This window comes from Rhinatrema bivittatum, chromosome 3 (genome assembly GCF_901001135.1).
Source record: "Rhinatrema bivittatum chromosome 3, aRhiBiv1.1, whole genome shotgun sequence".
NCBI lineage: Eukaryota > Metazoa > Chordata > Amphibia > Gymnophiona > Rhinatrematidae > Rhinatrema > Rhinatrema bivittatum.
Genome location: NC_042617.1, coordinates 249,013,538 through 249,040,842, shown reverse-complemented (window position 1 = coordinate 249,040,842; position 27,305 = coordinate 249,013,538). Strand labels below are relative to the sequence as shown.

Below are 27,305 nucleotides of genomic sequence, written 5' to 3'. Positions count from 1 at the left end.
AGAACCAGATTAAGGTCCCAAGAAGGGGCCGGAGGACATAAAGGTGGCTTGATATGGAGCAAGCCCTTCAAAAAGCGTGTTACGAGGGGTTGTACCGATATAGGAACATCCCCGACACCTTTATGGAAGGCGGCTTCCGCACTGACATGCATTCTGATGGAAGAGGTCTTTAGACCTGATTCCGACAAAGGCCAGAGGTAGTCCAAAAACCTTGGGATTGGACAGGAAAAGGGATCAAGGGACTGTGAGGTGCACCATGATGTGTACCTTTTCCATTTATAGGAATAAGATTTTCTTGTGGAAGGCTTCCGTGAAGCAATCAGGACACGAGAAACCGAATCTGAAAGGTTAAGTAGTTGAAGGATTAACCTTTCAACATCCATGCCGTCAGAGACAAGGCCTGAAGATTGGAATGGCGTAGGCATCAGTTGTTTTGAGTGATTAGATGCTGGTCCGTTCCCAAGGGAATGTGCCTGCGGATGGAGAGATCCTTAAGTATGGGAAACCACACTTGGTGTGGCCAGTGAGGTGCTATCAGGTTCATGGTTCCCTTGTCCTGACGTAGCTTCACGAGAGTCTTCGAGAGAAGAGGAAGTGGAGGGAATGCATAGAGCAGACCGGTCGCCCATGAGGGGGAGAATGCATCTCTGGGCGGAGAGTGCTCGCTTCGAATGAGGGAGCAGAAATTGTCGACTTTGTGGTTCTGAGGGGACGCAAAGAGGTCTGTTTAGGGGTATCCCCATTGTTGGAAGATTGAGGTCACTACAGAGGGGATGAGAGACCACTCGTGTGGTTGGAAGACGCGACTCAGTTTGTCTGCCAAGACATTGTCCCAACTCCCAGCAGTAGGTGGCCCTGAGGTACATCGAGTGGGAGAGCACTTCCGCCCAAATCTGCGCAGCTTCATGACACAGAAGGAAGGAGCCTGTGCCTCCCTGCTTGTTGATGTACCACATGGCCACCTGGTTGTCCGTCTGAATCAGGATGACGTGATTTGATAGGCGTTCCTGAAAAGCCCTGAGAGCATATCGCATTGCTCGAAGTTCTAGGAAATTTATTTGATGTTTGGCTTCCCCTGGAGACCAAGACCCTTGTGTCTGTAGATTGTCTACGTGGGCTCCCCACCTGAGGTTGGAAGTGTCGGTGGTGAGAATAAGTTGAGGATCTGGCACATGAAAGGACAGTCCCTGGAGGAGATTGTTCTGATCTTTCCACCAGGCGAGAGACAGACGGAGTGAGTCGGTGATGTGGACAATGGTCGACAGAGGCTGAACAGCTTGAATCCAATGTGACCTCAGAGTTCAATGCATGAGTCTCATGGCCATGCGGGCCATTGGTGTGACATGGACTGAGGACGCCATGTGTCCCAGAAGGACGAGGAATTGGCGAGCCGTTGCTGTATGTTGAGACTGCAACTGGTGAGCGAGAGACACGAGTGTTAGCGCTCTTGTTGAGGTAGAAAGGCTTTTGCTTGCAAGGTGTCCAAGTCTGCTCCAATGAACGACAAGGTTTGAGATGGGATTAAATAGGATTTTCCGTAATTGACGAGAAATCATAGCGAAATTAGAGTGTGTAGGGAGAAATCGAGGGATGACCGAGCGGCTTGCTGGATTGGAGCCCTGATTAACCAGTTGTCCAGATAGGGGTAGACGTGAACACCTTGTTTCCTGAGGAAAGCTGTGACAACCACGAGGCATTTGGTGAAGACTCGTGGTGGAGACGCTAGGCCGAACAGAAGCACTCTGTATTGATAGTGTGTGGGGCCTACTAAAAACCTGAGGTATTTGCAATGAGTAGGAGTTATCGCAATGTGTGTGTATGCATCCTGGAGGTCCAGAGAGCAGAGCCAGTCTCCTCTTTGTAGAAGAGGTAGAAGCAACCCCAAGGTTACCATCTTGAACTTTTCCCGCTGGAGGTACTTGTTGAGAGTACGTAGGTCCAGAATTGGACGAACTCCCCCGGATCCAGAAAGTACCGGGAATAGAACCCTAGGCCTTGCTGTGAGAGTGGGACCGGTTCTATTGCTTTTAACTGGAGGAGGAGGGAAACCTCCTGATCCAGAAGGATAGAGTGGACGGATGTCTCCCACGTCCGCAGAGGTGGTGAGTCTGGTGGCAGAGCGAGAAAGTTCAGGTGGTAACCCTGAGCAATGATTGCTAGCACCCATTGGTCGGTTGTGATTGATTGCCACTTATTGTGAAAGTGGCATAATCAACCTCCTACTGGTATGCTTGGCAGAGGAATAAGGCTGCTGCTCTCCAAGTGGAAGTCAAAAACCTGAAGCAGGCTCCGGTTGGGAAGCTGCTTGTGATTTTTGCTTTCGGGCTTGGCGAGGCTGAGGCTTTTGATAAGGTCTCGTAGTTCGGGACCTTGCTGGTGGAGGATAGGCCTTCCTCGGACAGTAGAACGACTTCTTAGAGTCCTTCCTGAAGGGCTGTCTTAAGGAGAAGTCGGAAGGTATTGATGAAAACTGTTTAAGGGTCTCAAGATGGTCCTTTAATTCAGCCACCATTCGCTGGATCTGTTCACCGAACAGATTGTCTCCTACACATGGTAGGTCAGATAGCCGGTCTTGTACTTCTCGGCGAGGTCAGAAGATTTGAGCCAGGCCCATCGTCTTGCCGAAATAGCAGCTGCAGACACTCTAGTAAAGGTGTCGAAGATAACATAAGATGTCCTAATCTCATGTTTCCTGCCTCAAAACCCTTGTTTACAAGGGTTTGAAGCTGGTCTTGGAATTGTTCAGGCAGGGTTTCAGAGAAGTCCTGTATCTGCTTGAAGATGACCCTATTATATTGGGTCATATAAAGTTGGTAAGCTGCAATTCAGGAGATGAGCATGGCCACTTGGAACACTCGTTGACCAATATTGTCTAGGAACTTCTGTTCCTTAACAGGTGGGGTAGATGAGTGAGGCTTCGACCTTTTTGTTTTCTTTTGAGCCGACTCTACCACAACTGAGTGGTGGTCGAGCTGAAATTTTTGAAAGCCAGGGGCTGACTGCACTAAATAGGTAGTGTCAGCCTTTCTGTGTACTGGAGCAATGGATCCAGGGTTCTCCCAGTTCTTTTTGAGGTCAAGAAGAAGTGGATGAATGGGAATAGAAGTGATCACTTTGGGGGGCATCCAGGAATTGGAGCAACTTCATCATCTGGTGCCTATCATCCTGTTCCGTCTGAAGTTGAAAAGGGACCAACTCAGACATTTCCTTCACAAAATTAATGAAAGAAAGGTCCTCTGGAGGAGAAACGCTTTCTACTTTCAGTAGGAGAAGGAGGTGAAGGTAAGTCATCGGTGTCTGTGGAAGTATCATCACCCCAGGTGTCATAAGGATCAACAGACTGACCTGTAGGACGAGAAGGGGGGTTGGATACCTGAAGGCCCCGGTCGAGGCTCTGAGAAAATCAGAGGAATCACCGGGGGCACTGAAGATGGTGCAGAAGGCATCGGTGCTGGCATCGACGGCCGTATCGGCACAGATGGATGAATCGGTGGCGAGGGACGAATTGGCATCGATGGCTGAGGCAGAACTCCCAATGGAGGGATGCGGAACGCTGTTTTCTCCTCCCGATGAAGTTGTCAATGGGAGGGCACCAGAGCCATCGGAGACCCAGGAACCACTGGTGGAAGTGCGGACATGAGCGCCTCCATCTGGGATAGCAGCGGTGCCAGCGCTGCTGCAATCGGGTCCGAGACCGGTTCCACCCTCGGTGCTGGTGTCGGAGGAACCTGGAGGTCGTTGCATCGCCTTGTCGATGGCTTCCTGGACCAGCCGGTCCAGTTCTTCCCGGAGACCTGGGGCAAGAAGCCCCGGCTCCATGACGGAAGAGGGAGGCTGAGGCACAGTTGGAGGGACCCACCTTTATAGGCGGAATCGCGACTCCCAAACCCCGATCGGGGTGAGGGTGGCCTCAGTGACCCAGTCGCAAGAATGGTCGGTGCCTTTCCTGGACGGGGCTTCTTCAATGGTGGCTTGGTCGATGATTTCGCTCCCTCGACGGTCCGAGACCTACGATGTCGATGGCGATGTTTCTCCCTGCAATCCCCTCGATCCTGAGGGGGAGTAGCGGGTGTCGATGGCCGTGAAGACGTCGATGGCGGACGGTCACCGGACGGTGGACGATGCTGGCGCGACGTCGACGGTGCCGGTTCCGATGACGTCGATGCGATGGACGGCGTCGGGGTCTGAGCACGAAAGAGGAATTCCCATCTTTTCCATTCTGGCTTTGCGACCTTTTGGTGTCATGAGGACACATTTGTGCAAGTCAGGACATCATGCTCACGGCCTAAACACATTACACAGAGTCCATGAGGGTCTGTGATAGACATGGTGCGAGTACAGTCCGGGCACCGACGGAACCCCGACGCCATGGCCTTAGAAAAAAATCGAGCCGCGGTATGGTCGAAGGCCAGTAGGCCGCGAGGGCCAAACTTGACGGTAATCGACGGAAGACGGTCAAAAAACTTACCGGAGTACCGCGGCCTGAGAAAAGTTAGAGGAGAGACCCCTGTGGGGCAATTTAAGTTTAATTAATTCCGTGAGGAAAATTCCTGTCAGGAATCTCTTCAGAGTTCCTAAACCGCGAGGCTACTGCTGCGCAGAAAAAAGACGACGAAAGGGGGACCCCTGCTGGCTGCAGGGTTGGTGCCATGCTGGGCATGCCAAGTAGGGGCCAGTCAAAGTTCTAGAAACTTTGATAGAAGTTTTCCGTGATTGGGCTCCATCCTGATAATGTCACCCATATGTGAGGACTACCATCCTGCTTGTCCTGTGAGAAAGGAACATCCCCGACAGTGCGGCCACCGCACTGTCATGCATTCTGATGGAGGAAGTTTTTAGACCTGATTCTGACAAGTGCCAGAGATGGTCTAGAAACTTCGTGGTGGAACAGGTAAGGGGATCAAGGGATTGAGAAGAACACCATGACTTAAACCTGTTCCATTTGTATAGGTAAGACTTTCTCATGGAAGGCTTCCGTGAAGCAATCAGGACACGGGAAACTGGCTCTGAAAGGTTAAGTGGCTGAAGAATTACCTTTTCAACATCCAGACCATCAGAGACAAAGCTTGAAAATTGGGGTGGCATAGGCACCCGCCGTTCTGAGTGATCAGAAGCAGATCCGTTCCCAAGGGAATGTGCCTGCTAATGGAGAGATCCTGAAGTATTGGATACCACACTTGGCGAGGACAGTGAGGTGCTATCAGGATCATGCATCCCTTGTCCTGACGTAACTTCACGAGAGTCTTCGAGAGAAGTGGAGGGAATGCATATAGGAGATCGGTTGCCCATGAGAGGGAGAACGCATCTCTTGGCTGAGAGTGTTGGCTGCGAGTGAGAGCGCAAATGTTCTCTACTTTGCGGTTTTGAGGTGACGCAAAGAGGTCTATGTGAGGTTGACCCCCAACGTTGGAATACTGCGTCCGCTACTGTGGGGTTGAGGGACCACCAGTGCGGATGGAAAGCGCGACTTAGGTTGTCCGCCAACACATTGTCCACTCCCGGAAAATAGGTGGCCCTGAGGTACATCGAGTGGGAGAGGGCCTCCGCCCATACCTGCGCAGCTTCCTGACACAGAAGGTAGGAGCCCATTCCTCCCTGTTTGTTGATGTACCACATGGCCACCTGATTGTCCGTCTGAATCAGGATGACCTGATTGGAAAGGTCATCCTGAAATACCCTGAGAGCATATCTGATTGCTCGAAGCTCCAGGAAATTTATTTGGTGTTTGGCTTCCTCTGGAGACTAAGTTCCTTGTGTTTGCAAATCGGCCACATGGGCTCCCCAGCCAAGGTTGGAAGCATCGGTGGTGAGAATTATCTGAGGGTCTGGAGCCTGGAAGGGCAAGCCTTGGAGACGTTTGATCTGATTTTTCCACCAGGCTAGAGACTGATGGAGTGAGTCGGTGATGTGGACAGTGGTTGATCGAGGTTGGACGGACTGAGTCCATTGTGACCTTAGAGTCCACTGCATGACTCATGGCCAAGCGGGTCATTGGGGGTAACCTGTACTGAGGACGCCATGTGTCCCAGTAGGATGAGGAAGTGGCGTGCAGACATGCGGCACTGAGACTGTAGCTGGTATGCGAGGGCGATGAGAGTGAGAGCTTGCTGTCGAGGCAGAAATGCCTTTGCCTGCAAGGTGTCCAAGTCTGCCCCTATGAATGATAAAGTTTGAGATGAGACTAAGCAGGATTTTGCATAGTTGACAAGAAATCCTAGCAAAATCAGAGTGTGTAATATAAGATGTAGGGACGACAGAGCAGCTTGCTGAGTGGGAACCCTGATCAACCAATCGTCTAGATAGGGGTAGACGTGAACACCTTGAGTCCTGAGGAAGGCTGCTACTACTACAAGGCACTTGGTGAAGACTTGTGGTGCACATGCCAGGCCAAATGGGAGCACTCTGTATTGATAGTGCTTGGGGCCTACTAGAAATCTCAGGAACCTGCGAAGAGATGGATTTATTGCAATGTGCATGTAACGCATCTTGGAGATCGAGAGAGCAGAGCCAGTCTCCTCTTTGCAGGAGAGGAAGGAGGGAACCCAAGGTTACCATCTTGAACTTTTCTCGTTGAAGGTACTTGAGGGCGTGTAGGTCCAGAATTGGACGAATGCCTCCAGATTTTTTGGGGATTAGAAAGTACCAGGAATAGAATCCTAGGCCTTGTTGAGAGTAAGGTACTGGTTCTTTTGCTCTGGACTGGAGGAGGAGGGAAAGCTCCTGTTCCAGGAGTAGTGAGTGGTCAGATGTTCTCCACGCCTGTAGATTTGGGGAGTCCGGTAGAATGGAGAGAAAGTTCAGGTGATAACCTAGAGAGATTGTGGTAAGGACCCACTGGTCTGAGGTGATTGTGTGCCACCTGTTGTTGAAATGGCATAATCGACCTCCCACTGGTATCTGAGGGCAGTGGAAACTGGCTGCTGCTCTCTATGCAGGAGTCAAAACCAGAAGCAGGGTCCTGCTGAGGAGCTGCTTGCGGCTTTTGTTTACGAGGTTGACGAGACTGGGCCTTTTGGAAAGGTGTCGTGGAATGAGTCCTAGACTGTGGTGGATAGGACTTCTTTGGACGGAAGAATGACTTTTAGTGTCCTTCCTGAAAGGCTGTTTGGAGGAATATTCAGAGGGCATCAGAGAGAGCTGGCGAAGGGTCTCATGATGGTCCTTGAGTTCCGCCACCGTCTGCTGAATCTGTTCCCCAAACAGATTGTCTCCTATGCAGGGCAGATCAGATAATCTGTCTTGTACTTCAGGGCGCAAGTCCAAAGACTTAAGCCAGGCCTATCTTCTTGCCAAAACAAGCTGTTGCAGATACCCTGTAAGCGGTATCAAAGATATCATAAGAAGATCTTATTTCATGCTTCCCTGCCTCAAAACCCTTGTGTACTAGGGTTAGAAGTGGTCCCTGGAATTGCTGAGGCAGGGACTCTGCAAAGTCCTGTATCTGCTTGAATAAGACCCTGTTGTACTGGGTCATATACAGCTGGTAGGAGGTGATCCAAGAGATAAGCATCGATCCCTGGAAGACACGCTGGCCAGTGGCATCCAGGAATTTCTGTTCCTTACCTGGGGGAAAGGAAGAGTGGGGTTTTGATCTTTTTGCCCTTTTTTGGGCAGATTCTACAACCACAGATTGGTGATCCAGCTGAGGTTTCTGGAATCCTGGGGCTGACTGGACCAAATAAGTGGTATCAGCTTTTCTGTTGACTGGAGCAACAGAACCAGGGTGTTCCCAGTTCTTTTTGAGGAGATCCAAAAGAACCTGGTGAATAGGGATGGAGGTTATTTCCTTGGGAACATCCAAGAATTGTAACAGCTCCATCATTTGATGTCTGTCATCTTGTTCAGTCTGCAATTGGATGGGAACCAATTCAGACATTTCCTTCACAAAATTTATGAAGAATAGGTCCTCTGGAGGAGAACGCTTCCTGCTTTCAGTAAGAGAAGGTGGCAATGGCAAGTCATAGATGTCTTGAGAAGAATCGTCGGTCCAGGTGCCATAGGGATCAGGACCTGCCCCTCTAGGAGCCTGAGAAGGACAGGACGATGGTATTCCTGAAGGTCCCGGTCTAGGTTCCGAAGGCATCGAGGGAAGTGCTGGAGGCACCGATGAAGGCATTGAGGGCATCGATGGATGGATCGGTGGCGCTGATGGGTGCATCGGCATCGATGGTTGAGGCATCGGAAGAACTCCCGATGGAGGAATGTGTAACTGTTTCCCATCCCGATGACAGAGTAAGTGGGGAGGGCACCGGAGTCATCGGTGACCCACGATCCATTGGTAGAAAAGCGGCTATAAGCGCTTCCATCTTCGAGAGCAGCGGTGCCAGTGCTGCCGGAATTGGATCGGTGGTCGGTTCCACAATCGGCACCGGTTTCGGTGTCGGAGGAACTTGGAGTCTGTGCAGCGCCTTATCGATGGCCTCCTGAACCATCCGGTCCAGTTCTTCACGGATACCTGGAGCAAGCAGCCCCGGCTCCGGAAGGGAAGAAGGAGGCAGAGGCATAGCCAGAGGTACCAACGTTAAAGGCGATGTCGCGGCTCCTGATACCCGTCCGGGTGAGGGTTGCCTCGGTGACCCGGTAGCAGAAAGGGTCAGTGCCTTTTCTAGACAGGGTTTCTTCAATGGCAGCTCGGACGATGGCGAGATCGAAGATTTTCCTTCCTCGATGGTCCGAGACTTGCGGTTTCGATGCCAATGTTTCTCTCTAAGATCCCCTCGGTCCTGAGAGGGAGTAGAGGTAGTTGAAGGCCAAGAAGTTGTCGACGCTGTGGTCCAGGCAATCCAAGGCAGAGGAGGTCTCCCTTAGTCCTAATACAGGACTGCCACCTGCGCAGAGAAACAGAAATGGGAATATTGGAGAAGCTTCTGTAAAGATAATCTCTTCCAGTTCTGGAGCGGGAATGTATGACACCTGCATTAAAGGACTGGATGCTCAGGTAGCTGAGGGTGTCAATGGAGCAGAAGGAGGAATGGAATTACTGTTTCCCCCATAAAGGGTAGAGACCCAGCTGACCAACGGGACACCCCCTATCCCATCTACTCTTCCTGCGGTGGTAACTTTAGACATTTTATGGGAGATGATGGCCGGAATGTTAAATAATATTAAAGGGTTAGAGAATAAAGTGGATGCATTAAGTACTGGGCACCAACAGGATCATTTTCAAATTCAAAAACAAATTAAAGATTCAATTGATAGAATTAAAGTACTTGAATTAAATGAGAAGAAATATCAAGATTTTCATTTAGGAGTAGTTAAAGATAGAGACAATATTACAAGGAAAATTGAAACTCTCGAAAACAATTCCAAGCGTTTAAATTTAAGATTCTTAAATTTCCCCAGGATAATTGGAGAAGCTCCTTTAATTTCCTTAACAACGTTTCTTACTGAAAACTTTGGTTTTGCAATAGATGAGTCCCCTGTAGTAACCAACTGCTATTTTTTACCTAAACCTAGAAATGTAATACCACAAGAATCAGATCAAATGTTTCAGGGAGATTTAACAAATTTTCTTGAAGATTCCTCAGCTCAGGTGATTGATAGGGGTACTTGCTGGTAACGTTCTCATCAATAAATGATATTAACCTAGTTATGAAAAAGTATTTTGGCAAATACCCCTTCAATCACCTAGGGAAAAAATATTAAAGTTTTCCCAGATTTAGCTGCATCCACGCAGGTTAGGCGGAAATCCTTTTGGGCTTTCGCCAAGAAGTAATTGATTTGGGTTTCTCTTTTGTTTTGAGATTTCCGTGTAAGTGCTTAATTACAAAGCAAGATGAAGTTTTTATTTTTTTCATACTCGAGCATTTGAAAAATTTCCTAGAACAACGGAAGTTAACAACTTCATCCCCTGTGTCTAAAAGTTAAACATAAATGAATGATAATGCAGGTTTCTGTATTAGCCCTATTGTTTTAGGAAAGTTTAATAATGTATTATTCTCCCTAAGTTTGCTGATATCCCGCATTCCTCTCAAGATTGTTTTGAAATAATGGTTTTGACTGATTGTAAAGAATATATCAAAATATTTGTTTGTGAAACTATTTAACTATCAAACCATGTTTTTTTGGTGTTTCTGTAAATCATATTTTTGTGATTTATTAGAAAATCTATAAATAAAGAATTAAAAAAAAAATCCTGTAAGGCAGCACAGGCAAGGAGGGGGAGTGACTGGACCACCAGTATCGCCCCAGCAGACAAACAGGTCACCGGAAAAAGGGGTCCTAGGCTATATAACAAGGGGCAAACCCTCCCTAGGATCCCCTAAGAGTGGGGAGACACAGCTGTCTCCCAAAGAAGGAGTTTTGAATTTTTACTTTTCTTTTTGTACAGAAATAAGGTAATATTTGCTTGATCTGATAAGACATCAAACAACAAATAGTGACATATATTAATGTTCCAAACTTTATTAATATTCAAAAAATGAAAAAGATTCCAAAAAAGCAACCTTTTAAAATCTCACACAAGGAATATCAACCTCAAACCCAAACATACCACTTAATCACACATTCATACCACACTCACCACACACATTTTCCAATACCTTTAAAAACATCTTCATTTTCAAATTGAATTTTTGCATACAACCCAAAATTCCCATTTACATTACAAATTTTTCAAATTGAATTACAAGCAGAGAAAAATTCAGTTTCTTAAATCTTGCACATTCTCATGGCAAAATTATTTCAATTCTTCTTCTTCCTCTCTTGATCTTCTCAACATGTTTCGCCTTCCACAGGCTTCTTCAGGAGAATTTTTAAAGAATTTCCTGCTGCTTATATATTTTCATCTTATTCATTGGTTCAATATTCCTGTATAAATAACATCTATAATAATAAACATCCTCAATCAATTTTTAACGTTTAAATAAATAAATATCCCACCACAACTTTATATACGATATTTCACTTTAACATAACATTTTCACATATTTACCTATACGTCCCATAGACGTATAAGAACAGACACATCCCCCGACTCTTAATCCTCAGCACATCTCAAACGAGCTCTCGCAAAAACGCCATTTTCACCAAATGGTGTTGTCATTCCTTATGAGTTACCTATAGCGATTCAAATCAGAAATGTTCGATGGATCTGATGATCCTTATAGTGGAAACGACACAGAAATTGTTGGTAGATGTACAGCAAGAGATTGATACCTTGAGCGCCACCTTGAAAAATAATGTCTTCAGAAATGTTTGATGAGAAACTTGGCGAATTAAATCAGAATATCGAAAGTATGCTTGAAAAATTGAAGGAGACTAAGTTGAACAAATTTAAAAGAGACGAGAATGATTACACTCATGGATATGTTTATCCTTGGTGTAACAAAAATCGTAAAAAATTCAAAAAAAAACTTTTAACTCTGACTCGTCATCTTGGCGAGTCTTCGGGAGAAGAGGGGGGACAAGTTTCTTTTTTAGATCAGGGTACGGAGTCACGACAAGGGACGGAGCGTCGGGGCGGACGAGGAGGCCGGACATCGAGGAATCGCAGTCTGGTTCGTCTGTGAGAACGCAACCAACATTGAATAGTGATTTAGTTATTCATCTTTTTTCATACCCATTGACGTCTATAGAATTAAAGGTTTTGAATCGTGGTTTGTCTTTTTCACCAACCCCATGGTATGATTCTTTTGAAATCAGGCTGGCATTACAAAAAATATTTTGGATAATGAAGATTTTTTTTCAAGGTAATGAAGGGTCTTAGTCGGATGGTTCCGTTGTTAAAAATCCCTCATGTTGAATGCCACCAGGTCCATTGCATCCTCTTATGGTTGCATTTGAACAAGTAGTTGAAAAGAGATTTGAGAATGAAGGAAATCAAACAACATTTCCCCTTTTGGAATTTAACGAAAGAGGAATATTTGGCTTTACAAACATTTAAGTTGTCAACAAAGTCTTGTGTTTAAACCTGCTGATAAAGGGGGCTCTATAGTCATTTTAGATAGAGAGAAATACGAACAAGAGGTATACTGGCAACTCAGTAATGAGAGGTATTACCTTAGGTTGATTGAAGATCCCACGGAATTATTGTTAGAGCAGATTTCTCAAATTATAACAGAAGCCTTGAGTGTAGGATGGGTTACTGCAAAAGAAGCAGCTTTTTTGGTAAATCGCAATCCACAGATACCTGTTTTTTACACCTTGCCTAAGGTGCACAAATCACTGGAATCACCGCCTGGGAGACCTATTGTGGCAGGTATTGGCTCGGTGTTGGAGCCTTTATCAATATATGTGGATTACTTTTTACGTCCCTTTGTTCCTCTGGCTAGATCGTACATCATGGACTCTTCACTTTAATAACAGTATTGAAGTCTCTTCCTAGAATGTTAGAATCAACTTTGTTAATTTCTATGGATATTGAATTTTGTATTCAAGTATCCCTCAGGGGGCTACCATTAATTTAATACAGGAAGTTTTGGATATGAGGTCAGATAAAAAGGTTCCTACACACTTTTTGGTGGAATTGGCAGAAATTGCGCTCACTAGAAATTATTTTTGTTTAAAGATCAATTTTTCCAGCAGGTTCATGGAACCGCGATGGGGGCTATGATGGCCCCAGATCTCGCATGCTTGTACGTTACAGCTTTTGAAGAGAAGTTTGTTTACTCTTCTGTTTGGTACAAGCATGTGAGATTGTGGTTGTCAATGAGAGGAGACGAACCGTGTCGGTATACAAATAATAACCCTTGAGGCAAGCCACCATTGGTGGCGAAACTCGGCCAGAGTCGGGCACCTGTACATGATATTTTACATCTCCGTGATTAAAAATTGAAAAAGACTTTCTTGTGGCATCTTCACTTTGTTTTTTCTTTACGGCTTCACTGGATCGCCTACCCTGCTGCTTTTTGGGTCGGTACATTGATGACATCCTTATAATTTGGGACAGGTTCCAAGGGTGAGTTTTGAATCATTTTTTGACCATCTAAATGTGCAGGATGTCAATCTGAAATTTACCTGTGATGTTCAAACACAATGGGTTTCTTTTTTAGATATGAAGGTGGGTAAAAAGGATGGATTTTTTACAACTGAGCTGTATCGGAAGGCCATAGATAGGAATGGTTTGTTTACATTTCTCCAGTTTTCACCCAAAACATGTTAGGGAAAATATTCCACTAGGGCAGTTTTTTTTATTTAGAGTTAGGAGGATCTGTTCAGAAATGTCATCTTTTAAGAAACATGCAAAAGATTTACGGGAAAGATTTAAAGCAAGGGGATATCCAGATCGAGTGGTCAAACAGGTGTACAAAAGAGCACGCTATATAAATAGGGATCTTTTGTTGGCCCCTAGGAAACCCGTGGATTCAAGTTCTTTGGTGTGTGTTCTGCCCTATTCAAATAGGGTGGGTGATCTGGTTCAAGTTATAAAGAATCATTGGCATTTGGTTAGTAGTTTTGAGGGTATGAAGGATCCTCCGTTATTTGCATTTAAAAGATCAAAAAATCTTCGAGATATTCTTGTGCACTCTGATTTGATATATAAGAAAAATTGGGATTGTGGAATAGGAGGGCATTATCCATGTCAGAATTGCAATATTTGTAGATTATGCACGTCAGTGCAGTTTTTTATTCATCCAGTCACAAGAAAAAAAGGTTTTTCCTCGCGAGGGATTACTAATTGCCAGTCTGTGTCAGTGGTGTATATTATAAAATGTCCGTGTGGGCTGTTTTATGTAGGAAAGACATCGAGGAAAATAAAAACACGGATTCAGGAACACTGTAGTAGACTTCGGAATGAAGTGGAAACTGCCCCATTAGTGAAGCATTGGCGGGAGTTTCAACACACAGTGGAAGATCTTCGGTTTTTTGTTATTCAAGAGTAAAAAGTAGACGTGGAGGAAATCTGAATAAAATCTTAATGAGATCGGAACAGAGATGGATTTTCTCTTTAGATACTTTATGGCCAAATGGTTTAAATGATAAAATCGATTGGGCTGTGTGTTTTTGATTTTTGGGGGGACTTTTTTGAGTGAGTGAGTTGGTATGAAATCATTGCTTAACATTGTCCTCCAAAACTAAAATAATAGTTTGGGTTTGGGTGAATGGATAGCCCCTTTAAATTTGTTCGGAGGTGGTTGGATGAAGGGTTGAGGAAGTAGGAGTGGTCTAGTTTTGAGTAGTTTGTTTATTTATTTTTGTTTTTTTTATATACCGGTCTTCTTGCATTAGATGCAAATCAAATCGGTTTACATTGAACAATTAAACTTGCTTGAAAAGCATTACATGTAACAAAGAACATCCAAACATGAAAAACCTGTAGGAACAATAATAAAACATGGAGTTTGAATTATTTCATCTTAACCAGATGCCTTACAGAAAAACCAAAGAGGGATTAAAAAATTAAAAATAAATAACATAAAGAAGTATCGAAGGAGCACTGAGAGGATAAATAATGAGAGGGGATGAGAGGGAAGTTGGAAAAGAAGAACAGAGGGACCAGAAAAAAGGTGGAAAAAAAGGATTAGAGGGAGGAAAATAATACAAAAGAACAAAACAAATCAAATTTGTAAGAAATCAGGGAAATGCTAGATTAAATAGCCAAGTTTTCAGATTTTTCTTTGAAGGATTGATGGCAGGTATCCTGTCTAAGGTCTGGTGGAAGTGGAGTTCCAATGAGAAGGACCTGCCGTGGAAAGAGCTCTTTTTCTTAGTGGAGTTTTGGCTTGGGACAAAAAGGGAGGCCTTGATAAGCTTTTCTTATTGGTCCCTCTTTGATTTGTTGGTGCGGAAACTGAAAAGAAAGATCAATTGGTGCTAAGTTGTTTAAGGATTTATGTATGATGGTCATGGCTTTGTAGAGTACTCTGTATTTAATCGGAAGCCAGTGAAGCTTGTAGAGAATGGGTGTAAGGTGGTCTCTCTTTATTGAATTGGTCAGGATTCTGGCTGCTGAGTTCAGTAACATTTGTAGATGCTTGATGGAGGTGGCTGGAAGACCAAGTAGCAAAGCGTTACAATAATCAACTTTGGAGAGTATGATTGATTGAAGGACAAGCGGAAATCGTGGTGAGTGCAAAGGGGTTTTAGCCTTTTCAGAACTTGTAATTTGAAAAAACATTCTTTAGTTGTGTTATTTACAAAACGTTTGAGGTTCAGATGATTGTCCAAAAGCACGCCTAGATCTCTTACGTGTGAAGTGTTTTTGAGGTTGTCCAGGATAGTTTGCAGGAGGATTAGGATTAGAGGAAATGTCTTTTTGTATTTGATCAATTAAAATGTTAGATATCTCTCTAGGAATGAGGTTGTCATCCTGGGAGATGATAAGGTATTCCGTTTTTTGCTTGTTGATGACAAGGTTAAGTTTAGTAAGGAGCGAGCTGATTTCCTGAAAGCAATATTCCCAGAAAATTAAAGTGTTTTGAAGGGACTTCTTAATAGGGATGAAGAATTTGTATGTCATCTGCATAAACAAAGTGTTTGATTTTCAACTTAGATAACAGGAAGCAGAGAGGGGGAAGATAAATGTTGAAGAGGGTTGGGGAGAGGGGAGGAACCTGTGGAACTCCCAGGTTTGAAATGATTGGCTCAGATCCTTGTTATTAATTTTTTGACCTTGAATGATCTGTTGCTGAGAAATGAATGAAACCAATCTAGGGCAGTGCCTGAAATACCAATGTCGGCTAGTCGGTCTAGAAGGATTGAATGATTGACCGTATCAAAGGCCGCCGAGAGGTCGAGGAGAATGAGTAGGTGAGGTTGTCTTTTTTCTGAAACTAAGGAAGACTGAATCCAAGAGAGAGATCAGAAGAGATTCTGTGTTGAGGATTTCCGAAAACCATATTGAGATGGAGCCAGGATCTTGAAATCTTCCAAGTAGTCTGTAAGTTGTTTATTGACTATTTTCTCCATGACCTTAGCAATGAAGGGTAGGTTGGCAATGGGGCGAAAGTTAGCTGGATCATCTGTTGAAAGATTAGGTTTTTTTAGGAGGGGTTTCAAGATGGCTTGTTTGAGAGAATCTGGAACTTTACCTTGAGTTAATGAACAATTAATGATTTCTGCGATGGGTTTCCGCAATGGTGTTTGGGTATTGACATGAGAAGGTTTGAAGGGATTGTATCTAAAGGATGTGAAGAGGGTTTGAGTTTTTTTAGGATATTCATAATTTCAAGTGATGAGGTGGTCTTGAAGGATTCTAGCCTGGCATTTTGATGCTGTTGGTGCTGTGGTTTGTGAGAGGTGGGTAATAGGAGTAGAGGTGTGAAAAAGATTAGTGAGCTTGGGTAATTTTTTCTTCAAAAAAGGAGGCGAGCTCAGTGGCTTTGGCGAATGCTTGATCATCTGGAATTGATGGAGGAGGGGGTTTAGTTAGAGCTGAGACGTAAGAAAAGAGAGCTTTAGAGTCAAATATGAAATGATGGATTTTTTTCGCGTAGAAATCTTTTTTTGTTTTTAAAGATGGTGTTCCTATACTTATTGAGAGTGGCTTTGTAGATTGCTTGATTCGTGGTAGAAGGATTTCTGCGCCAAGTATGTTCTTTGTTTCTAAGGTCTAATTTGATAGCCTTCAATTCTGGTGTAAACCAGGGTTTTCCTGTTATCCTGTGCTTTGTGAATCACCTTGGTGGTTAGTGGGCAGGTTTGGGTCCGCGGACTTTGTTGGTGATTGTATGCCATGAAGTAAGCTGAGCTCACGTCTGAAAAAATCGAGATGTGGCAGTTCCTTTTCAAGATGATTGGAAATAGTTTCTGATGAACATGGTTTCCTAAATAGTGTATAAAAGGGGTTGAAGGGGAGGAGTTGGTTCATCCCTCGGATTCGGTTTGATGTCGGCGTTCAGAGGTGGTAAATGTAGTTGGTTCTAAAGTTTAAGGAGGTGAGTCTCCTTTGATTTCTCTGCAATTTTTTGGCATTTAGAAATTCGTTCTTGTGGGGTAACTATAAGACGGGATTTTGGTGAAAATATTTAAGAGATGTTATTCTGATTTGAATCGCTATAAGTAACTCATAAGGAATGACAACGCCATTTGGTGAAAATGGCATTTTTGCGAGAGCTCGTTTGAGATGTGCTTAGGATTAAGAGTTGGGGGACGTGTCTGTTCTTATACGTCTATGGGACGTATAGGTAAATATGTGAAATTGTTATGTTAAAGTGAAATATCGTATATAAAGTTGTGGTGGGATATTTATTTATTTAAACGTTAAAAATTGATTGAGGATGTTTATTATTATAGATGTTATTTATACAGGAATATTGAACCAATGAATAAGATGAAACATATAAGCAGCAGGAAATTCTTTAAAAATTCTCCTGAAGAAGCCTGTGGAAGGCGAAACATGTTGAGAAGATCAAGAGAGGAAGAAGAATTGAAATAATTTTGCCATGAGAATGTGCAAGATTTAAGAAACTGAATTTTTCTCTGCTTGTAATTCAATTTGAAGAATTTGTAATGTAAATGGGAATTTTGGATTGTATGCAAAAATTCAATTTGAAAATGAAGATGTTTTTAAAGGTATTGGAAAATGTGTGTGGTGAGTGTGGTAAAGTGGTATGTTTGGGTTTGAGGTTGATATTCCTTGTGTGAGATTTTAAAAGGTTGCTTTTTTGGAATCTTTTCCATTTTTTGAATATTAATAAAGTTTGGAACTTTATATATGTCACTATTTGTTTTTTGATATTTGTAGTTTTGTGATATGTGCTTAAATGCCAGAATAGGTGTATCTGATCTGATAAGACAACATAGGAGAAGGAACAATCTCACAGGCAGAAAGAAATTGAGAAAAGGAAGGGAGCCGCAGGTTCAGCTGCCTGCATCTGCTGGAGACAGACAAATACTGAAGGGATGCAGGGTAGGCTCTGTCCTGATATAGGATACACTTTCAGTTTTTGTCTGTCTCCATCTGCTGGACAGGAGACTCAACCCACGGTCTGGACTGATCCGGGTAAGTACAGGGAAATAGCTGCTGTTCCAGATATAACTGCTGCATTTAATTCTTCCATTGATTCTGGGTATGGCTATAAATTCATCATTTGTGTTTGTACCTCCAGAGTGCTTATTCTATCTGTTATAATTTTGAGAAGTCCTCTGTAGCAATTTCATCATGGAGACAAGCTGAGCATCGTGTGCCATTTGCAGCTGCGCATTGTCTGCAACTGCATGTTGACAGCAATGGCTTCGCTCAGACATCAGGCTTTCTTAAATTTATAGTGAAAGACTTTTAAAATGGCTCCTTGCCTAAGGAAAACCAGGCATTTGCCTCTGTAATATTTTGATTATTCCCTTCTGAATGTCTACTTCTTAAAAAAAACTATTTTTTTATATTTAGAGAGAAAACAAGGGAAGGGACTGTTTGAAGGAACATCTACAATTTCTCAGAGAATCATCTATCTTAAATAGCTCAAATCTCCATTTAGACTCTAACATTACCTTGCTGGGCTGGGAGCAAGGAATTAAGGGCTCGCTACTCTGAAATATTTCAGGTGTTTGGCCCACTGACAGCTGAGAAAGTGCAGTATTACAGCAAGTTTTTAATTTGTTTTTAATTAATCTTTAAAAAACAGGGGAAATGAAAAATAAAAGCCTGATGCACCACCAGTACTCTTCCATCTGCTAGAGGCAGAGAATACTGGCTTTAGCTACCACTAAACCACATCTAAGTAGGGATGGCACAGAAAAAGTCACATGCTCTGCCTCCAGCATAAAGAAGGCAAGCATAACCCATCATCTCCACTCCTTGGTTTCATTAATATTGTTTATTTTGTTGTATTTTGTTTTTGGTTTTTCTGTTTGTTGCTTCTCGTTTAGTAACATCTTATTGTTTCAATGTCATATTTGTTATATCGTTATACTGTATCTTCCAATTGAGTTCTTTGTAAACCGGCATGATGTGCTTCACGAATGTCGGTAAATAAAAGTTAATAAATAAATAAATAAATAAATCATTCTGGAATGGTGTAGTAGGATAAGGAAACACATTCAGGTTCAAAAGGCTGCTTTAAGTATATCAATTTAGAGCTCAATTTTTAAAAAGATTTGTTCCATGAGCACAAAATAGGGCAAAACCTTCTTTAAATCAGGTGCTTAGTATGATTTGTTTACAACTACTGAAAACATGAGGGGGGGGGAAGAGCATTATTAACTTTTCAAGAGATGTAAAAGCATATTTCACCTTGGAAAATGTATAACATACTAAGCTTTTATAATAATTGGTAAGCAAACAAATTGTAGATGATTCCATTTTATTGAACTAATACATCTGTAATAAGCTTTTGGGAGTTATACTCCTTTCATCAAATCTGTGCAACACCAATTTGATGGAAAGACTTTCTGAATGTTGTATAAAAATAACAGCTTCATGCCTACCTCTGCCCAGGCTTTTAATACAGCAAGTTTCTCCATTGTAGTGGCACTCTCCCTATAAAGCTGACTGGAAGACCCTTTCCCTGCTTGCACTTTGTCCAAAGAGGAAACAAGCAAGTTATGAACTCGACGGAGATCATTCAGGTCACTAACAACCCCACTTCCAATCCATGTGCTGCACACCTACCAAAAAAAGCAGATACTAGAATTATAAAATTAATCTGTAATTATCTGTAAAGGAAACAGAACAAATAAGAGGGAACACACTATGAACAAATGAGCTTCCATCCTCCCTCCTTCCCTACACTGCTACCACCTACATTCTTCTCAATGCTGTTGCCACCACCACCTGCCTCCTTCCCTCCTAATGTCATTGATAATTTTCATCCTTCTCCCTCCTCTTGGTCTCACTGCCACCACTGCTCTCTGCTGCCCCCTTTCTTCTTGGTTCCACAGCCACTGCCCTCCTCCAACCCCATGCCCCTTTGCTCTCTACCCACCACTCTTCCTCCCCATCTCTTGCAACTGCTACCATCAGCTTCCATGCCCTCCCAGTCTAACTATATCAATTTTTTTTCCAAAATATTTTATTACAAAAAAGTCTAAAAAAATATACAACCAATTAGGTTGCTCACACTAAAATGGACATAAAGCAAAATACTCCCAGCATCACAGACACCCTACACTGTTAAAAGAATGCCCATCATCAATTAATTCAAGAAAGGGCTTCTAGTTAATCTAATAAAAATCCCTTAAAGTAATATAAAGAATTCATCCAGGGTCCATACTAGTAGCATATTATACAAAAAGACAGTAAGTGAGATTGTAGGGACAATTCAGGCCACCATTTTCCGAGTATATACAGTATTAAAGCAGCTTGTTCTCTCTGAACCAAAGAAAATGGAAGGACAGCAAAGCATTATGGACATTCTTCTATATGAGACAGAGTTGAGAACTGCACACCTTGCAGAAGGAATGCCTAGATTGTAAAACATATCCTTGGCACTGCCACCACTGTCTACCTTGGCTCTGCAAAGCACTTTGATATTGATTGGAGGACTTATGTATAATGTTGTTTTGAGATTATGCAGTTCTCTGTGCTACTGAACACTTCTTATAAAACATAGTGTGAAATTCGCAATCAGAGAGCTGTGCTTGGCGTTCATCCATATGCACAGACTGTATATGCATTACATATAGTCTTCTATAAAAGTAAATGAAACAAAGGAGTGGGGGACCCGCCACCAGATAGCTCCCATTGGTACAGACAAAACACGTCCTGGAGAAGCCTGCCCTGCCTGATCTTTGTGAGAATAGACGCTGCCCAGAGATGCCTGTGCCCAGCTGCTAAGCTTTTCTGATCTACACTCAGATGAACATAGATACAGATTTCTTCACAAAGAGAAGATACCCATCTCAAACTCTGTTTGCCAGCGTAGTGAAAGAACAAAGTTTAACCTTAAGAGGTCTGAAGTTGCTCTTAGTTTAGCATAGATAGCCTGTGCTTACTCTGAATTAAATTTGTGCTAACTTGTGGTTAATAGTCTGAGGAGCTACTTTAAAAACTGTGAAAGTACATCTAATTTTCTATATCACTGAAATAGAATCATATTTTAATTGATAATGCTCTCAAAATCTTTAATTTTAGACAAACTGAATGAATCCTGATTCAAATGAACTCTGATCAACCATAGTTGGGAGTAGTTAATAAATTCATAAATACAGTATTTTATACTCTATAATTTGTGGTGCTCCATTTCCTACAGAATAAGAAAATTATTCCTTACCTGCTAATTTTCGTTCCTGTAATACCATGGATCATTCCAGACGGTGGGTTATGTTCCATGTCCAGCAGATGAAGTCAGAACACAAAATTCCCAGGGGAGGACCCATATAACCACGCCTCCCCTGTAACAGCTCTCAGTAACTAGACTAACAAAGCCCAAAAGAGAGAGACTAAAAACAGAGGGATCAAGTAATCAAAGAAGGAATTGAAATAACCACTGTCCAAATAAACAGCAACTAAATTCTGAACAGTGAACTTGCGAACAGCAGTGCGTGAACAAAAAAGACGCGCAGTATTCGAAATACAGAGTAAAAGATTGTTAAGACAGGTAGGTAGGGATGTCCCACAAGCAAACCCCCAAACCAAGGGAGGGTGTCTGGAATGATCCATGGTATTACAGGATCGAAAATTAGCAGGTAAGGAATAATTTTCTTTTCCCTGTACATACCAAGATCATTCCAGATGGTGGGATGTACCAAATCTTTCCCATCACGGGTGGGCCGCAGACAGCCCTGCTCGTATTACCTTGTCTCCAAGCTGACCGCCCGATGGAGCACCGACGTCCAGGCGATAATATCTCGCAAAAGTATGGATCGACTTCCAGGTGGCCGCCCTACAAATCTCCTGAGTGGAGACGGAGGAGCTCTCCGCCCAAGATATCGCCTGGGCTTGAAGAGAATGAGCCTTGACAACCAGCGAAGGGGACTTACCTACGCCAAGGTACGCCGCTATGATCGCTCCCTTCAACCACCGCGCTATAGATTGTTTGGAGGCCATGCAATGCTTCCAGGGTCCGGACCAGAGGATAAACAGATGATCGGAGAGCCGAAAATCATTAGTCACCTCCAGATAGCGTAGCAGAGACCGCCATACATCCAGTCTACGCAGGTCACCAGACTCAGAAGAGGCAAAAGATGGTAATTCCACCGATTGGTTGAGGTGGAATGCCGAAACCACTTTAGGGAGAAAAGAAGGAACCGTCCTCAGCGAAACCCCAGGCGTGAAACGAAGGTATGGTTCACGACAGGATAGGGCCTGCAGCTCGGAAATACGTCTTGCTGAACTGATTGCCACGAGAAAAATGGTCTTGAGAGTGACGTCCTTGATGGTAGCCGAGCTTAGAGGTTCGAACGGCGAACCACAGAGGACTCGGAGCACCAGATTCAGATTCCACGACGGACAAGGTGGGCGAATCGGAGGCTTCAAGTGTTTCACTCCTTTAAGGAAACGGGAGACGTCCGGATGCGAGGACAGAAACTCCTTATTTCCACTGCGAAGAAAAGCCCCCAAGGCCGCCACCTGAACCCGAAGAGAATTGTAAGCAAGACCCAAATCCAAACCTGCCTGCAAGAAGGAAAGGACTTGTGGCACTGAGGCCTGCATGGGAAGAATGTAATTCGCTCCACACCAATCTTCAAAGACCTTCCAGACTCGAACATAGGTAACAGAGGTGGACATCTTACGTGCTTTCAGTAGCGTTGAAATAACCAGCTCTGGATAACTGCGCCTCCTCAACTGACGCCTCTCAAAAGCCAGGTCGCAAGACAGAAGCGATCTGCCTCCTTGAAAAATATTGGTCCCTGGCGTAGAAGACGTGGCAGCTGACCGAGACGAAGGGGACCCTCCACCGTCAAATTGCGCAGATCCGCGCACCACGGTCGTCGGGGCCACTCTGGCGCCACAAGTATCACCGGCCCTTGGTGTGCCTCTATCCTGCGGATGACCTTGCCCACGAGGAGACAGTGGCGCGGCCAGGGCAGAACCAGCGCGTCCACGCCCTTGGCTGGACCACCAGTATCACCCCTAGGCAGGGAATTAGGCTACCAGGAAAGAGACCTAGGCTGAATTACTCAAGGGGAAAAAACACCCCTAGGTCTCTACAAGAGCCTGGAGACAGAACTGTCTCCAGAGAAAAGAAAATTCTCTGTTCCTGTATATATTTTTTTTGTTTGTTTTAGAAATGCTTGACCCAACGAAGAGAAAACAGAAGACGTCGCAAGAAGAAAAGCAAAATTGCTTACCTTGTAATAGGTGTTATCCCAGGACAGCAGGATGTAGTCCTCACATATGGGTGACATCAGTAATGGAGCCCTATGTACGGAAAACTTCTCTCAAAGTTTCTATGAAACTTTTGAATGGCACTGGAGTGCCTACTGAGCATGCCCAGCATGCTATGATATTCCCTGCCACAGGGGTCTCCCTTTAGTCTTGGTTTGTAGCAATAGCGTTAGCCAAAAATAAAATAATAAAACGTATCTGACCCAACTCCGCGGGGTGGCGGGTGGGTTTCGTGAGGACTACATCCTGCTGTCCTGGGATAACACCTATTACAAGGTAAGCAATTTTGCTTTATCCCAGGACAAGCAGGATGCTAGTCCTCACATATGGGTGATTAGCAAGCTAAGGCTGATTCATTTTGTGCTGAAATGACCGTAAGGTATTGTTATTGAAATGAATCAGTCGAAATCACAGCAGGTTGGATGTAGAAGGAGTTGGGATTACACTGGAAACAAGTTCTTTAAGACGGATTGTCCATAGGCTGAATCTTGTCTTCCCTCTTTGTCTAAGCAGTAGTGAGCTGCAAAGGTGTGAAGAGAACTCCATGTTGCTGCTTTACAAATGTCCAGAATAGGTACAGAGCGAAGGTGTGCTACTGAAGTTGACATCGCTCTGACTGAGTATGCTTTTACTCGCCCTTGAAGAGTAAGGCCTGCTTTTTCATAACAGAATTGTATGCAATCTGCTAGCCAGTTTGACAGAGTATGCTTACCCACTGCTTTACCTGGCTTGTTTGGATCATAGGATACAAACAGTTGACTGGATTTTCTTTGGGCTGTAGTGCGGTTTAAATAGAAGGAGAGCGCACGCTTACAGTCCAAGGTATGTAGGGCTCTTTCACCTTGATGGGAATGAGGCCTAGGAAAGAATGTAGGTAAAACTATTGATTGATTTAAGTGAAATTCCGTAACAATCTTAGGAAGGAACTTTGGATGCGTCCGGAGGACTACTCTGTCATGTAAGAACTTTGTAAAAGGCTCGTATGTGACTAGTGCTTGCAATTCACTGACCCTTCTGGCCGAAGTGATGGCTATGAGAAATACCGTTTTCCAAGTAAGGTATTTAAGGTCACAGGTACTTATGGGTTCAAAGGGAGAACGCATAAGTCTAGTGAGTACTACATTCAGATCCCATTGTATACTCGGGGAATGAATTGGAGGTTTAATGTGAGTTAGGCCTCTCATGAATTTACTGACGAGAGGCTGTGTAGAGATAGGAGCGTCGTCCAGCTTATTATGGTAAGCTGAGATTGCACTTAAGTGTACCCGTACCGATGATGTCTTAAGACCAGAGTCTGAAAGATGGTAAAGGTAATCTAGTAGTGATGTAGTGGGGCAAGTGAAAGGATCTAAATCTTTTTGAGTGCACCACAGCGTAAACCGTTTCCATTTGTAGGAATAATTCTTTCTAGTGGAAGGTTTACGTGCAGCTATAAGTACTTGAGATATAGCGGATGGAAGGTTGAATTGCTGTAATATTAAGCTTTCAACATCCATGCTGTCAGGGACAGGGATTGAAGGTTGGGATGGCGCAACTGACCCTGTTCCTGAGTTATGAGATTGGGAGCTACTCCCAGGTGAATTGGATCCCTGACTGATAGATCCAGTAGTGTGGGGAACCATACTTGTCGAGGCCAATATGGGGCTATGAGTATCATAGTCCCCTTGTCCTGATTTAGCTTCACTAGAGTCTTGGTTATGAGCGGTATCGGAGGATACGCGTATAATAGGCCTGAGCTCCAATGGCGAGCAAATGCGTCCCTTGGTTGGCTGTTCAGCTGTCGGAGCAGAGAGCAGTAATTGTTCACCTTGTAGTTGAGCTGGGATGCAAAGAGATCTATTGTCGGTTGTCCCCAGCGCTGGAAGATCTTGGATGCTACTGATGGATCCAAGGACCATTCGTGCGGTTGGAACTGACGACTGAGGCGATCCGCTACTGTGTTGTGGATGCCCGCTAGGTAGGTGGCCCGTAAAAGAATTGCATGTGTCAGGGCCAGTCCCAGATTTGTGCTGCTTCTTGACAAAGGAGGTATGAACCTGTCCCTCCTTGTTTGTTGATGTACCACATTGCTACTGTGTTGTCCGTCCGGATTAAGACAGTCTTGTGTGATAGGCAGTCTTTGAATGCATGCAGCGCATAACGTATAGCTCGAAGCTCTAGGAAGTTTATCTGAAAAGTAGCTTCGAGTCGTGTCCACTTGCCCTGTGTCTTTAGATGACCAATATGTGCTCCCCAGCCTAAGGTGGATGCATCTGTAGTCAACGTCACTTGTGGTACTGGCTGCTGAAAAGGTAGACCTTTGAGCAGGTTGGGCATTAGCGTCCACCAGAGTAGTGCGGCTTTTAGCTCTGGTGTGATATAAACAGGAGTGGACATTGGTTGAGTGGCTTGTATCCACTGTGTTTTGAGTGTCCATTGTAGAAGTCGCATAGTTAGTCTGGCCATGGGAGTTACATGAACCGTGGAAGCCATGTGTCCTAGAAGTATGAGGCACTGGTGAGCCGTCACCTTGAATCGGTTGCGGAGCTGGTGAGTTAAGAGGACAAGTGTCTGAGCACGGTCTTTTGGTAGAAAAGCGGTCGCTAGCGTAGTGTTTAGCTCTGCACCTATAAACTGTAGTAGATGAGTTGGTGAGAGATGGGATTTCTGGTAATTGATGAGAAATCCCAAGGAATGAAGGACTTGGATGGTGAGCTTGAGGGACGCGACGGCACCTTCTTTTGAATGACTTCTGATGAGCCAATCGTCCAGATAAGGAAACACGTGCACCTTTTGCTTGTGGAGGTGTGCCACTGCTGCAGCCATGCATTTTGTGAATACTCTGGGTGCTGATGCTAGTCCGAATGGCAGCACCCTGTATTGAAAATGCTGATCTAGTACCTGAAACCGCAGGTACTGGCGATGCGGAGGGTAGATGGGGATGTGAGCGTAGGCATCTTGAAGATCCAGAGAGCAGAGCCAATCTCCCCTTTGAAGAAGAGGTAGAATGGAGCCTAGGGATACCATTCTGAATTTTTCTTTCTTGAGAAATTTGTTGAGGTTTCTGAGGTCTAGGATAGGACGAAGGCCTCCTGTTTTCTTTGGAATGAGGAAATATCGGGAGTAGAATCCTCTGCCCTTCTGAGGACCAGGAACTGGTTCTATGGCCCTGATTCTCAGAAGGGTGGATAATTCTGTTTGAAGAATTATGGTGTGTTGATTTATTGAATGGGAGTGAAGTGGTGGATTCTCCATAGGGATAGTTGAGAAATCCAACCTGTAACCGTGGGTCGTGATGGATAACACCCACTGGTCGGTGGTGATGGAGGCCCAATTGCTGAGAAAATGTTGAATGCGGCCTCCTACAGGTGTTTCGGGGAACGGATTTATGCTGCTGCTCTCTGGGGTTGTTCAGAAACCAGACGTGGCCGTTGTTTGTGGAGGCGGCTGAGGCCTCTGCTGCCTTTGCCTAGGCTGTTGACGCTGTGTTGGACGGCTAGGCCTCTGTCTACCTGCTGGGGGGTAGTATCTTCGTTGGCGATAATAAGGCCTTCGAGTGTCTCTTCTCGGAAATTTTCGGGAAGAGGCCTGTGACTCCTGAGGCTGAGACGACAATTGTTTCAAAGTCTCTGAATGATCCTTAAGGGTTGCTACCGCTTCCTTTATTTTATCCCCGAAGAGATTATCTCCCAAGCATGGTAGATCAGAAAGATGATCCTGGACTTCTGGGCGAAGATCCGATGCTTTTAGCCATGCCCATCTTCGTGCAGCTATAGCTGATGCGGACAACCTTGCTGCTGTCTCGAAACAGTCGTAAGTGGCCCTGACTTCGTGTTTCCCCGAGTCAAGGCCTTTATGTACCAACGCTTGAAATGCCTCTTGGTATTGATCCGGTAAGGTCAGAGAAAGCTCCTGTACTTGCTTCCAAAGGTTTCTTTGGTATTGGTTCATATATAGCTGGTAAGCTGTAATCTTGGATACCAGCATGGAACTCTGGAAAACTTTCCTGCCTAGGTTGTCTAACAACCTACTATCCTTCCCCGGCGGCACTGAAGCATGGGATTTCTGTCTCTTCGCCTTCTTTTGGGCGGACTCTACCACCACTGACTGGTGGGGCAGTTGTGGCCTTTGGAATCCCGGTGTTGGCTGCACTAAGTAAGTGGCCTCAGCTCTCTTATTG

General features: G+C 44.2%; 1 protein-coding gene across 1 annotated transcript in view; it reads right to left on the bottom strand.

Moving 5' to 3' along the window:
- The window catches only part of HEATR5B (HEAT repeat containing 5B), a 571,627-nt gene that overhangs the window by 150,649 nt on the left and 393,673 nt on the right, over positions 1-27,305 (bottom strand). Inside the window, 1 exon segment of the mRNA XM_029594411.1 lies at positions 19,306-19,485. Within this exon segment, the coding sequence (XP_029450271.1) occupies positions 19,306-19,485 (180 nt within the window).